Below are 13,489 nucleotides of genomic sequence, written 5' to 3'. Positions count from 1 at the left end.
TTCTGTAAATACATAGACCAGGCTTGTTGAATGTTTATCAGTCGAAGAACATTCCATTTAACCTAACCCAAGGCAAAATACAGTTAGAAAATACACTTTGTACCCGAAGAGGTCTGTTTGAAAGTATTGCCTACGTACCCAGTCATTTATTACATGTACTTAGTCCACAGAAATGCTGGAGCCCTCTCGTGTAAATACATGTTTCATGCACTTTAATGAATTATTGTTAACAGATTCATACCATGTCTTGTGGAATGTATGCTCTAAATCCTTACTGTGGTGCTGAGTGCGCTGGCTTGGCCTGAACGTTGCCAGAAAATGAAAAGCGTTTACCTTCTTAGAGCGCGTGACCGCGTCGAGATGAAGAGTCCCATTTAAGTCGAATACGCTGAGATACTCTTTGGTTTATCAGTCCCCAATCCAGAAAACCCACGTTGGAAAATCTCAGTAAGTTAGACATGTAAGCTACCTCTTAATTTACAACGGTTTTAGGAGATAATGTTTTCACGTGGTTGACGGTACATGGCGGATATGGTTCGGACCATTTTTGTTTTATCCTCCTTGCACAGGCTTGGTTTCAATAGGAGATGAACTAGGCGACTGGGACTTCTGTTGGGAGGTGGGCTTGGCAAAACTCTCCCATACCAAGTTGGCATTTGATACATAACACATAGGAATATGGTTAAGTAGAAAACGCAGAGTTCCACGTTTTACCTTTTGGAGGGTGAGGGGCAGGGAAGATACTGAATGTTCTACGTGAGTGTGGAGAGACCTAGCACACGTATCAGCACAGGTAGCCAGCTGGGTTTTGCGACAGTAGGCCGTTCACTAGGTGCACTCGCTGCTCCCCTGCTCGCCCGCAGCACCCCACGTCCCCGGCTGCCCGGCTTCAGGGGGAACTGTGTGGGTAGTTGCGACCAGAGGACAGTGCGCAGAAATGACGTGTGTCACTTCCGTGCTAAAGCGTTTGAGAGCCAGTGTGAGACCCTCCAGCCGCCCCCTTCCTCTGCCGCCGCGAACCCGAAAGTCACACGCTGAGAGGCGGGGCACCACGAGACGGAGGAGAGCCCAGCCATGCCACAGCCGACCAGAAGTGGAACAGAAAGTCCAAGGGCAGCCAGTGGGATTCGGGGATTTGTCTGATAAGTGTAGTTGCGGCTGGCCTCACGCGACAGGTGCCGACCTGATTTTCACGTTTATGGCAGATGGGAAGGTTTTCAGGGGAATCCGTCTTAATGATAAATTGGCCACACGGCGCCCTTCCCGTTTCATTTTCCCTGGAGATGATGATGCTGTAGCCCTTTGATTCTTAGCCCTTTCTTAGCTGACGTATCTGAACTTTTCTGTGATGAACACCCGGAAACCAAAAGACAACCAAGAGAAGGCCAGTTTTGAAGCAGCACAACTGGCGACCCCTTCTTCCCAGCCCCCAGTGTGAAAAGAAGCCTGGTTTTGTTCAGTGCCGTGTCTCCGGTGCCTAGAACAGTGCCTGGCAAAGCCATGCGTTTGCGCCCTCCTGATGTTTATTGAGTGAATACTGTCCTGTGAAAAAAGATAATGAAGTGCTGCTCGCGTTGCTACGAATTTTGAGACTCTGAGGTTGGTCTGCTTCCCCAGGTGGGCCCTCGAGTCACAGCTGATCATTCTTTCATCGGTGCCTGTGCTGTTGGTGTTGACCAGTTCAGCGCTCTGGCTTGATTGTTGGGTTGCTTCCATTCTTGGTGCGTATTCTTACCTGGACTGGAAACTCAAACCACTCCATGCTCTCATTTATAAGCCCCGAGCAGTGCTTGATTCCTACATGTTCGTTTCATCCTAAAGGAAACTCTTCTCCAAAACGAGCTGAAAGAAATGTCAAGCATGTGAAACCTCATTTTCCTAAATCAACTTCTCATGCGTGTGGTCTTAGCCACCCATGATGCCTCACCGTTGGCCAGCAGATCCCTAAAACTCGGGCTTTAACACATTGATTTGACAGCGGCTTCCAGGTCCTTTCTTCTCTTCCGCAAGTCTGTTGTCCGGTAACGTTCATTAGGGTGAGTCCAGGGAAAGAAAGGGAAAGAGACCCCAGAAGGAGATGTATATTTAGCCTTTGTTGTTCAACCTGGGTTCTTCACAGATATCTCTGAGCTATTCATATAGGCAGGTATTTTTAACATCAGAGCCGCCAGAACTGGAAGATGACCATCCTGTCCTGGAGATACTCTCTGAGGAACAGTTCTGCAGCCAGAGAGCCGTGTGTAGGCCTGTGTGTGGTAACCGAAGACGATGGCGTAGAGGCTGAAGGGCTGGAGAAATACAGACACAGAGACTGTTTTAGGTTGGCTTAGAGAAAACTTAGGAGGTAGAGGTGGGGTGGGTAGGAGGCTTGGTTTTCATTGACCTTTCCGGCCCAGGGCAGATAGGCGTCAGGTGGAGCAGGAGTAGAGGGGCCTGCAGAGGAAGCACTTAGGTACTGTGGTCCGCGTGCCCAGCCTTTTCACCTCTTAGCACCCCTTACATTCTCTTCTTTCTCGGCAAATTAAATGCTGTGGCCCATCATGCAAAGTGCATTTATGAAGCAGTAATTAGCTTTCCCATGTTTTATTAATCACATCTATGACTGCCAATCAGAGCTTCTGATCAGCAGGAGATAGCTGATGTGACCATACTGAGTTGCTGTAATTCTAGCCCAGAGCAAAGAAACTTGATGTCTCTGTCAGTCTGCGCAGCCTTATCAGGGGTAAATTCCTGTTTGGCCTACTGAAATGCTGGAATAGCTTGAAGATCTTCATCATATCCTTGTGGACCCTCGAGGGGCTCTGTTTAGGAAGGATTTCCATCCAGGAGACTGGCACAACCGGGGTCTAGGGCCTGTGGGAGGTGAGGGAAGTATGGGCCACACCGAGTGCATTTGTTTACTTTGCTTGTTCACGGGGGCCTGAGCATAAGAATTTCTGATTTGCGGGTATGGCTGGCTTAGCCGCAAGTTCTCAAGTGTTTGTATTACTGTAATTCTTGTATCAGCTGGAATATTTATTTTCACCTTTTTGTTTGTTTGGTTTTCTCCTTTGTAATTCTTAGCTTGGTGTGAAAATTGCTAAAGCGGTTGCCTGCCACAACTTTGTAAAAGCCAAAAGGGATGCTGAAAATTCACAGGTTGCTCGAAAAAAGAAGAAGCTTGCATGGGGGTGAGTTTAAGATTTTTACTGGTGATTCGAATAACTGCATAGGAATTACAGAAATCCTGGGATCCGCTGTGTGAATCCAGTTTGTGTGTGATTGTTCACTCATTTTAGTCCTTGTGTCTTTGCTGCACGTTTATCAGATTATAAACACAGGGGCATTTCTTCATCCCTTTTCATATTTAGTTTGTCATCAGTGGAGTATGTGAAAATGTTTCGGTTTATTTTACTTTGGCACTGAGTAAGCGTGTTTAGGAAAGTGTTTAGAAATAAATTGAGATTTTTATGTCTTCTATTTTAGGTTTGAAGCAAAGAAGAGATGGGAAACCAAGAGCAACATGGGATATATGTAGCTTGCCAGCGTTCCTCAAGGCATTTGAGTCTTCACTTGGGCTTTTCTTTGAGTCTTCAGCTGCTCAGTTGACTGAGAAGATACTCCTGCCGTTGTTAACTGTGTCAGGGAACTGCTAGAAGCCAGAAACATAAGTGTAAAATGTGGGGTTTGATTATTAAACCTTTTTAGTTTTTTTCTAGAGAGTTCATTCTGTTGACACGAATGAGGTGGCATTCTGTTATTTGTGCACGAAATCGAAGTATCCGTACCAGGAAGAAAGATAGGATTTTGTTAATTATCTATTTATGTAACCCTCCAGCATAAAGTCAGTTTTACTTTTCGTCTGTTTGGTGTAGCATAGTCAGTGAGCTCCTCGTACTTCCTTCTCTGTCCCCAGCGTACCTGTACTTCGTCTGCGGTTGTGTTTGTAAGATTGGCATTTGTTTACGAAGGATTAGTCTTAAGTGCGAGAACGTCTCAATCGATACTTTTACAGATGACTTGAATTATCTTAATATCATAAAAGTAATTATTGATTCTTTATTGGAGGGAATACAGTTGATATTTCCCAATCAAATGATGAAAGCAATTGATTAATTTTTGTATACTTTGAGATAAAATACCATAATTTTAAGAAGGGCAGAAAGTAGTATTTGGAGGAGGACTTAACTTTAGCTCGGCCTGGAAATGTCCTCCTAAATATCTCTCTCAGCCTTGTTGTTCCTTAAATTGTGATACAGCTCTTAGGAGAGAAAATGGCAAAACCGTACTAGCCAGTTACAACTACCTCCAGACAGTATAACTTGGAACCTTCCAGGAACATAGTTTGATTATTTTTACTCCTCTTCCCCATTCCTTCTTAAAAGGTTCGATGTGTTAATGAGGGTGAGGTGGATCGGTGCCGGGGAAGTAGTTGTTCTTAGATGTGTGTTTCATAGGCCTTCCTAGAGGGGCTTTGAGAAATCCCGTAAGAAGCTGGCAAATAGGCCTGGACGTTGGCTGGTTTGGCCCCTCCCTGCCCAGCGCTTAGAAGAGGGAAGAATTGCCCATCGCAGCTTTTGGCCGTTCACCTGCCTTCCTCAGCCTCCGCCAGAGGGTTTCTAGCTGTCTGGCGTAAACTTCCTCGGGGTTGAGAATGTAAATTCAGGAACACAGAAAATGAGTCATGATGATCGTTTCATTATTATTACTTTGTTATTTTTAGACTTACAGTAGCAACAAAATTTTCATAACTCATGGTAGCGTGTTTAATGTTTTTTTCTGTGTTCTGGAATAAGTCAATAACCAGTTGGTATTTAAGAGAATAAAAATCCTATCTTGCTTCCGCTTCGGTGAGAAAAGCCAGTATGGAAAAAGCAAGATTTTAGGAGGTTGTGTTTCTGCTTACAGAATTCATCACGAAAAGGTGTCCAGGCCAAATACTGGAAAATCTCATGTTTTATGATTTAATATCCCCTGTTGCGTTTACCCACGACATTACATTTCAAACTCCTAATAGGTGAATACAGACTGACGGTATGGGAATCTTTTCCCTAAAAAAATCCATCGTGGGGGACGTGCCGTTACACGGTTCAGTGTTTTGTCTGAAACAGGAAGAAGCTGTTGTTGGGCAGGCGGGTGGGGTAGACGTTTGGGCACACCGGGCCCGGAGACAGCATCTCCCTGCAGCCTCTGCCTCATTTTCCTTCTCCTGTGTCCCCTTCTTGAGAGCATTTAGTGGCCCTTGCAGGCATGTTTTTACCTCTGCTCATGCTGAGGCCTTGCCAGAGTGGCCTCTCTGGGGGCTGATCAGGGAGCCTGTGGCCTGAAGTCCAGCCATTGAAGCCCTTCTTCAGCCTGTCCCTCGCTGACAATTGTGCTGCCCCGCCCTGCCCTGCCCTGCCCCGCCCCGGGGCTCGGACACACACACGGAGCATTTGAACCCGGTGAAGGCGCCTTGGTGGAATCGGATGTAGCAGCGGACTCATTCGATGAGGGGAGCTGGATCTCATAAGTCTCCATTTTTGGGGGGACCTGGTTTGTGAAAAGCTCTAAAATACGGTACAGCAGGGGGAGTGGGGGTAAGAGAGGGGTTCGGGGGAGAGGAAAGGGCTGGTTGATTGACCCTGCTGACATGTCATTTGGGACCGGTTTTATTTTACCAGCTTTAATTTGAATTAGACATTTTGCTCAGTAAAGCAATAAAATGGGAACATTATTCTTAGAGCACCCATGTTGCCCAAAAAGCATAGTCATTTGTCTTCTCCATCTGTCCACAGTGAAATGAGGATTCTTTTTGGATCAGTAATAACTTCAGTTCCTGAAGCTTCAGCATGTGCGTTTACTACTGCTCGAGTGCCTGAATTAGATGAGGGGTGTAAACGTCAGTTATTGTTAACTGAGATTAATATGTTTCAGGTCGTTGGTATGGCATTAACGTAACTATGATTTACCGTTTAAGTACTTCAGGCTAAAACAACTTACTAAGGAACAGTAATTTTGAGTTTTATAGCGCTGGTTCTGAGAAGTAAAGTTGGTTGGGAGCCCTCAGGATGTTTCTGATTTTCAGCAGAACATTCTATTTCTTTCACCAAAAGGAGAGTTTGGATGTATAATCTCAGGTTTGCTATAATTAGTTCTGATGACAGAGTTAAATACCTTGGCCCAAACTGTAAATCACTAGTTAAACAGGTTTCTGCAACTGATCATAAATCTCAAACTCCGTATTTTAAGCACACTTGTTTTTTTTTTTTTTTAGAGAGACAGCTACGGGAGTGGCAGGCCAGGGGTGGGAATAAAATGTTATCTGAACTTTGAGTAACAGCCTAGAACCTCACATTTAAAATCTACTGATTTCCCTGATACCTTTGGTCTAAAATGCCCTCTTTTCAGTATTTTAACAACATAGCTTACTGTTTACGCTAAGACAAGTTTGAGTTTAATTCTTAAAATATGAAAGTTAATTTTCAAAATGTCCAAATTTCTGTTTGTTAGGTAAAGATACCACTGTTTTAGAAATGTTATGTCCTGCTAACCTATAAAAAGTACCGTATGAGGTTGATATTTGAGTAAGATGCCAATTGTGTGTGTTTTTTTATGAGATAAGGCTTGGGGGAAACAAGGTAATGTTATGTCAGACCTCATTTTGGAAAATTAGCTTCGTGAAACCCAGTAGTCAAATTCAGAACCAACTGAAACAATTCAAGTTTTTCCATGTTGGCAGAAGTTGCTTTTATTTTTAGTATCTGGCACAGCAACAAATGCTTTGCATGTCAATTTAATATTTTTTCAAGCCAACTGTTTATTCATTGGCTTAAAATTTACACTCTACTAAAAGTCTTAGTCCTGACTTTCATGAAACAAATAGTAATATTTGGACAAAATATGTACACGAAAATCTTTTTCCAAAACCAAATGTAGATTGGTATTTGTGGCATCAAGGCCTTTTAACATGGTAATGGATCTGAAAGCACTTTGAAAGTCTAAAGCATTAGAAACCCAGGGCAATGAATTTCAAGGAATTAATTTTTATTATGAAGTAATCAGAGCATCTTTCTAGGTTTTCAGATTTAAATTAGTGAGAGGCTTTCTGCTAGAAAGTGGAATATATGTTAGAGTAAATTTCAACGAACTATCAAACGATTGCTTTATCAGCATGTATCTATTCATGACCTCTGTAGCATACTGAGACAATAAGACCCATTTTCCATTTTTGAGGTTGGGATGTTCTCTGTAGATTTTGATAAAATGAGCAGAACTGCATTCTTTAGTCTTTATTATTTTATCCTCCTTCCATACTACTCACCTTGAAAGAAACACGCACACACGCACGCACTCTCAGCGTTGAGCTGTCCTCCGCATCGAGACTCGGTGTGAAAGGGATTTGTGACTCCCGTCAAGAACGTGGCAGTCAGTATATAGCCAATCTAGACGGCCATGGAGAGACTGAGAAAGGAGCCCCCAACCCATTGTGTGCCAGCGTTAAAACGAAGCGTGTTTCTCCTTCTGAGTAGAAGGAGATAAGTGTTCGTTTTGCTAGCGTTTCTTCAAATACAGTGGTGCCATCAGAGTCGCTTCCCGCCACACCGGCCCCTGCGGTCTTGATCCCCGGAACACAGCTACAGGCCTTCGGGGAGACTCTCCGTTAAATGCCATGCGGTCTGCAGTGTTTTCAGACGTGCTTGTAAAATGAAGAATTAGCTGAGGGATACTTCTCTTTTTATTAGTGTTAGTAGCCGCTTTTTAGATTTGTTAGAAAAGGCATAAAAACGTTCCTCATTGAGATGACGTTTTTAAAACATTGAATTTAGGTACCTGCCTTTTAGATCCAGAACAGGTTTCTTAAGGAGGTGCAGAATAAAAGGGGATGGAAGGAGAGCAGAGGGTAGTGCCCAAGAAAAACCTCGGCTCCTGGGTGCTCCTAGCCCGGTTTGCGTTGTGCCTACTCCCTGGCATTGCTCTAGAAGCCCCGGCCCGAACCTCCTCCAGGGGCCATGGGCTGCCTCTTGCTGAATTGCTGCAGGGGGTCTGCTGTGTGACAGGTATGGAATGAGGTAATCTTTTCCCACCTCTAATTTCTGAAGGGTGTGTCTGTCCAGTTATTACTTGTTCATTGAACTTAAAGGTCTAGAAACCAGCAGCTACAGCACAAGCTGTAATTATTGATGTCTGTTTCGTATCCATCTGTAAGCTCTGGCATCTGATCAAGAAGTTAATACATCACCTCATCTTCAGGCTGAATGTGCCTCGGCTATAAACATTTTATGGTTTGACGGGTAGTGTATAATTATGACTGCCCAGAATACAAAGTTTTCATTTGTAATGTGCTAATACTAGAAGAAGTAATTATGAATGCCACAGGAGTAGTGAAACAACGAAGCCTTCCATTGCTGTGAATTCCTCCCTACATAATATCTAAGAAGCGTTTACTGAATACCTACCGTATGCCAGAGAGCACGCTACCTCTTGTGGCTGCAAAGAGGAATCAGCACAGTCTGATGGGAAGCATTTGTAACCCATGTTTTAGACAACTTGATTTTTACCTGTCTGTGGCTTTTTCTTTGCCAAATGCAAAGGAGTGATGTACATGTGATAAGTAACCTGAACTTAAAAGTTTGGTCCCATGGGTGGGCACGCTTTGTCTCTAGGAAGGAGTTTCCTGGAGGGCAGCTGGCTAAGGCTCCCTCGCCAGCCTAGTGACTGATCCACACGTGCCCACCTCACGGCGAGTGGCGTTGACCCCTGAGTTTCACTCTTTCCGAGACTCGCTACAAAGGTGAGGGTCATCGACGGAGTCAGGCTGGGGAACGCATGCAACTGTTTTTGCCCAGTACTTGGTAATTTTAAGCTTTATGTTTTTCTGAAATCGCATCAACACATCCTTTACGTTAGAATGGCTGCGCCCTAGTGTCTGCCCGCGTTAGGGCGACGTCAACTACTGCAACGAATATGCCCCCCAAATAAGATGACTCGACACAGTAGAGGTTTATTTCTTGCTCGTGGGACAAAGGAGGCTTCTGCCCCACGTAGGTCTTGAGAGAGCCAGGCTGACGGCAGCTCTGCCCCCTTCTCGACCTAGTAACCCTGGTGTCCCCGTCTCAAGCTGGGAGGGAAACGAGCGCGGGAGAGCGAGCACTTGCGGGGAGTTTGGGGCCCGGCCTGGAAGCGGAACACGTCACTTCTCACTCTGCACTGGCTGCAGCTTCCTTAAGCCACCACGCCTAACTGCAAGGGAGGCAGTGACATGCAGACCGCCGTTTCTCAAGAAGACGAAACCTCTTTTAGTAAATAGCAGCGTCTGCCACGTTGCCTCAGTCACAAATGACCCCGACTTGGCGTGGTAACTAAGTTCCGCCGAGGCGTGACGTTGACTAGCACCAGCTGCTCTTTGTGATTCGATGTAGGCATTTTCACTTGGATGTGTTGACAGAGCTGATCAAAATAGCCAGTCAGTTACCAGGTGATGTGCGTGGCAGAGGTGCCACGGATGGGCCATGATGTAGAAGTGCTGGAGTAGAATTATGTGCTCAGCGAGGCTCACACGAGGATGTGGTGTTCACCTGCGGAGAGTCAGTCGAGGCTTCGTGGCCGAGGCGACGTGCGGCGGAAGTCGTAAAGGGTACCTGGGACCGTACCCGGGAGACACCGTTGAAGCGTGAGCACCCCGGGCAGGAGGAGCTGCGAGGCACCCTGGAGGCTCCCCGGGGAGTTGAGCGAGGTGGGGGGGGCGGGTAGCGTGGAGTTTGGAGGTCAAGCAGCTGTGTGACGACACTAGAGAGGGTGGCTGGAACGCGCTTGCCCAGCCTGTGAGACACGCTAGAAAGTTTGGACTGATGAGTCTCAGGAGCGAGGGGACATGCACACGTACTAAGCGAGCGAGAAATAGGCCAACTCACCTATGAGGAAATGGTGGGTTGGAAGGTCAAACAAGGTAGGCCGGTTAGGTGGTCTCTGTAGCCCGGGGAAGAGATGAGAACCTAACCCAGGGCTGTGGGAATGGACAGCGTGAATCCCGGAGGTGTTCGGGCAGCAGACTTGACAAGACAGGGTGACCACGTGGGGTGGGTGGGGTGTGGGGAGGGGTGGGTGCCTCTGGATGGCCGTGTGGCGTGAGGAAGTAATGTAGGCCATTTTTAGCAACTTACTCCCATTTAGTCTTGCCAAATCTGACATCTGGTAGTAAGTCACCTTCAGCGGTGTAGGTGGTGGAATTTCACTGTGTCGGGGTGCCTGTGGATACCTCTGAGCCATCAGCAAGGACCCAGTGCGGGGAGGGCTGTTAGAGTCAACATCAGAGGGCCCCGGGTATCGTGGCCAAATCCAAGATCAAGGCATGATCACAATAGACGGTGACTTTGTTCCAGTTTTCCTACCAGTGATGTCTCCTATGTCTTATGGAAGTTCTTTTTAAAGGTGTGTGCTTCTGGGAAAAAACCTGTAAGGGAGGGAGTGACATTGGCATGGAAGGGAAAGAGCCAGTAGAGCCTTGGCTCTGTGAACCACCCCCACCCCGCCCTTGCAGCAAAGGAGCCGGCCTCTCCTGCCCTCATGTCGGTCAGTCAGGCTCTATGGGGCAGAGGGGCATTACTTCCCGGGGCAAGGTGGCCTCCCTCAGTGGTGGGCAATTCTCCAGAAAGGGGGACCTGTTAGCAGCCTAAACAGCAGCTGGGGACGGACACACTGACCCAGTAAAGGGGAGATACGAGGAATGTGAATATGTGTGTGGGTGTGTGCACAGACCATCGTGGGCGGGGCTTTCGGCCCAGGTCTGTCCAAGGGAGACTCTTTGGACAAGCAGTGTGGGGTGTTGGACTTGAGGTCAGGGGATGTTAATAATCCACACCTTGCCCGGTGACCTGAGTAAATGAGAATTGATGGTGCTGATAGGACTGATAGGATTTCAAATCCAGCAGGCTTCCATGTAGCACTGAGTGTTGGGAGTATTGATTCCAAGAATAAGTTAAACTCTTTAATAACCGTCTCTGAGATACTATGTAAATTAGTGAGTGTTTAAAGATTAAAAAACAAAGAAAACAAAAAAAACACCACCACCTCATGATCACCCACAATCTTGCATAGAGCAGAGGTTTGGACAGTGGAAGAGGAGTAAAAATGGAAACCACCTACTACTATATGTGCTTAAATGTGTAGATAAATCGATAACTACAGATAGATAAATAAATACAGATATAAACCGAGAGAGGAGTAACTTCCAAAACAAGTTCTCTGGAACCTCAACCGATTAAAAAAACAGGTTTCTGTGGTCCAATAGGGGTTTCTGTGGTCAAATATGTTTGGGAAACATTGCATGCTGTCACTGTGACCTTGAAAGCGCCCATCATCAGCATATCAAAGGCTCTTATCACAATGCTTATTAAATTTGTTCTAAAATACGGATTTTTTTTTGTCAGTTACCATTTGTTAACAATTCACATATTTAGTTGCAACACTCTGGGAAACACAATCTAACTGTACAATAACTATGGAATAGTAACATTTGAGACCCACAGCTCTCTTGCTCTGGAAACTTTGGGAAGAGGCTGTATGTATTTTCCATTCTGTGTTTGTTTGTACTGAACTCCCGTCCCCATCTAGTAGGACCCATCCTTTGTTTGAGGCTCACCTTAAATTCTCATACTCCCAAGTTTTCCTTGACATCTCCCTCCAAGTCATGGAAATCACATCCTTGGAACCCTCGTGTAGATTTCTGAGTCCAGTCCAGACCTACCGAATGAGCGTGTGGTTTGGATCTTTTGTTTTAAAGCTCTCAGGTGATTCTCATGCAGCTAGCTGGGTACAGGACTGCAGGCCAACATTTTATGTGGATGAAAGGATGGGTGGTTGGGTGAATATATACATACCTGGTCCTTCCAGTTGAACCATTCGAAATCCTGTCTTCTTAAATATTCATGACTGATTGAGAACATAAACCTTGGAACTGTTGTTCCAAGGAACTCATCTACTGACTGTTTTTAAAAACTCTTTGAGAATGCAGGGTTGTATTGCTCTGTCTTTAGAGAAATGCCTTAATCATATATCACAGGAAAGTCTAGCAGGTTGAGAAGCTGACATGTTCTCGTTACATACATTGCTGTTGGAAACCAAACACACATTATACTTGTGTTATAGACAAGGAAATTGAGATGCCGGGAGCTTTAAGAGAGAACACTAAAACCATACCCGCAGCATAAAGAAAAGGTCGGGATTAGCCCCAGGCCAGGCCTTTGCTCTTTCTCCCTCTTCCAGTGTTTCTCAAAGTGTGAGCCATGCAGGCAGAAGTATTGCTTGTTAAACATGCAAATTCCAAGGTCCCGCTCTGGGGTTGGGGCCTGGGATGCTGCATTTTAATAAGCTGCCTGTGATTAATGCCTACTAACACTGAAGGATCATCGTCTTGGAGTAGCACCTCCTTGCTCCACAGGGAAGCAGGAACGGGAAAGGAAAGCAAGCCACTGAAACTTGCACACGCCTTATCACAAACCGTAGGGAGGGGAGGTGTACTATGTAGTTTAAATACTGAGTCTAATTCCATTAATATAAGTGGCCATATCCCCCCACTTGGCTGGCTCTTACTCAGTAAACCACTTTCATTTAAAAAAAAAAAAAAAAAAGTACTGGAAGAAAAGGTTCCGTGTCAAAGAACTCAATTGGAATCCTTACTTGGTACTTGCCTCCTTGCCAACAATGCTCAAAAATAAAAAAGAAAACGAAAATCCAAAGTCCCTGAACATAAAAGTTCCATTCCCCATGGTGGAGGGCTTAATTAAAGTCCTCAGATGTTTCTCTGCACCTTGGAAGGCATTTTTATGAAATCCACAAATTACCAGAAGTGGCTCCAACAATTCTTGAGGTCGAAAGCTGTGTAAATTGGGCAGCTCCATCAGGAACAAGCTGCCTTCATCTGGATTCGGTGTCCTGGTTCCTTACTTCTAGCCTCGTGGCTGTAAGGACCACTCAGGGCTGGTGGCACTAGAGTGTTCTCCAAAGTTAAGGGCATGTAACAGAACCTGGAAGAAATAGATCCCCCCCCCCCCCCCGACTTTCTTTCCCGATTCTTCCAATAAATATGTATTGAGGACTTGGGATGTTCCAGGCACTATCGTAAGCTCTGAGGCTATGGCCCTGAAACAAACAAACAAACAATTCTGAACTTCATGGATCTCACATTCTAGTGGGGAGGGCAGATAGTAATTTAATTGTATAACATCACAATGGTCCCCAGAGTGGGGTCCCTGACCAGGAGCACCTGGGAAATGTAGAAATGGCAAGTTCTCAAATCCCAGGTCAGACCCGAGCCAGAAACTGTTTTAACAAGCCCTCCAGCACACTCACATCTGAGAATCTCTGTGCTCTCAAATGGTGAGAAGCTATGGAGAAAAAGAGCATCCAGAGAGGGTCACGCTGATCCCCGCAAATGTTCAAAGAGTGAAGGGGTCCTACACTGGACTCTGGAGCAACCCAGATTCACATTCCAGTTCTGCCACGATGAATTGTGTAACCTCAAGCGGGTTAC

The 13,489-nt window shown here is 45.6% G+C and overlaps 1 protein-coding gene across 4 annotated transcripts in view; it reads left to right on the top strand.

Moving 5' to 3' along the window:
- Positions 1-7,239, top strand: part of FAM204A (family with sequence similarity 204 member A) — a 36,058-nt gene extending 28,819 nt beyond the window's left edge. For 3 of the 4 annotated variants that reach the window (XM_058697910.1, XM_058697909.1, XM_058697913.1), the window contains exons 7-8: positions 3,064-3,170; positions 3,466-7,239. In XM_058697910.1, the coding sequence (XP_058553893.1) occupies positions 3,064-3,170; positions 3,466-3,517 (159 nt within the window). In that variant the 3' untranslated portion in view covers positions 3,518-7,239. The remainder of the gene's footprint in view (positions 1-3,063; positions 3,171-3,465) is intronic. The other variant, XR_009252674.1, reaches the window with a different exon arrangement.
- Positions 7,240-13,489: the final 6,250 nt, after the last annotated feature.

The sequence above is a fragment of the Neofelis nebulosa genome, chromosome 13 (assembly GCF_028018385.1).
Source record: "Neofelis nebulosa isolate mNeoNeb1 chromosome 13, mNeoNeb1.pri, whole genome shotgun sequence".
Taxonomy (NCBI): Eukaryota; Metazoa; Chordata; class Mammalia; order Carnivora; family Felidae; genus Neofelis; species Neofelis nebulosa.
This window is presented reverse-complemented; position numbering and strand designations above follow the sequence as displayed.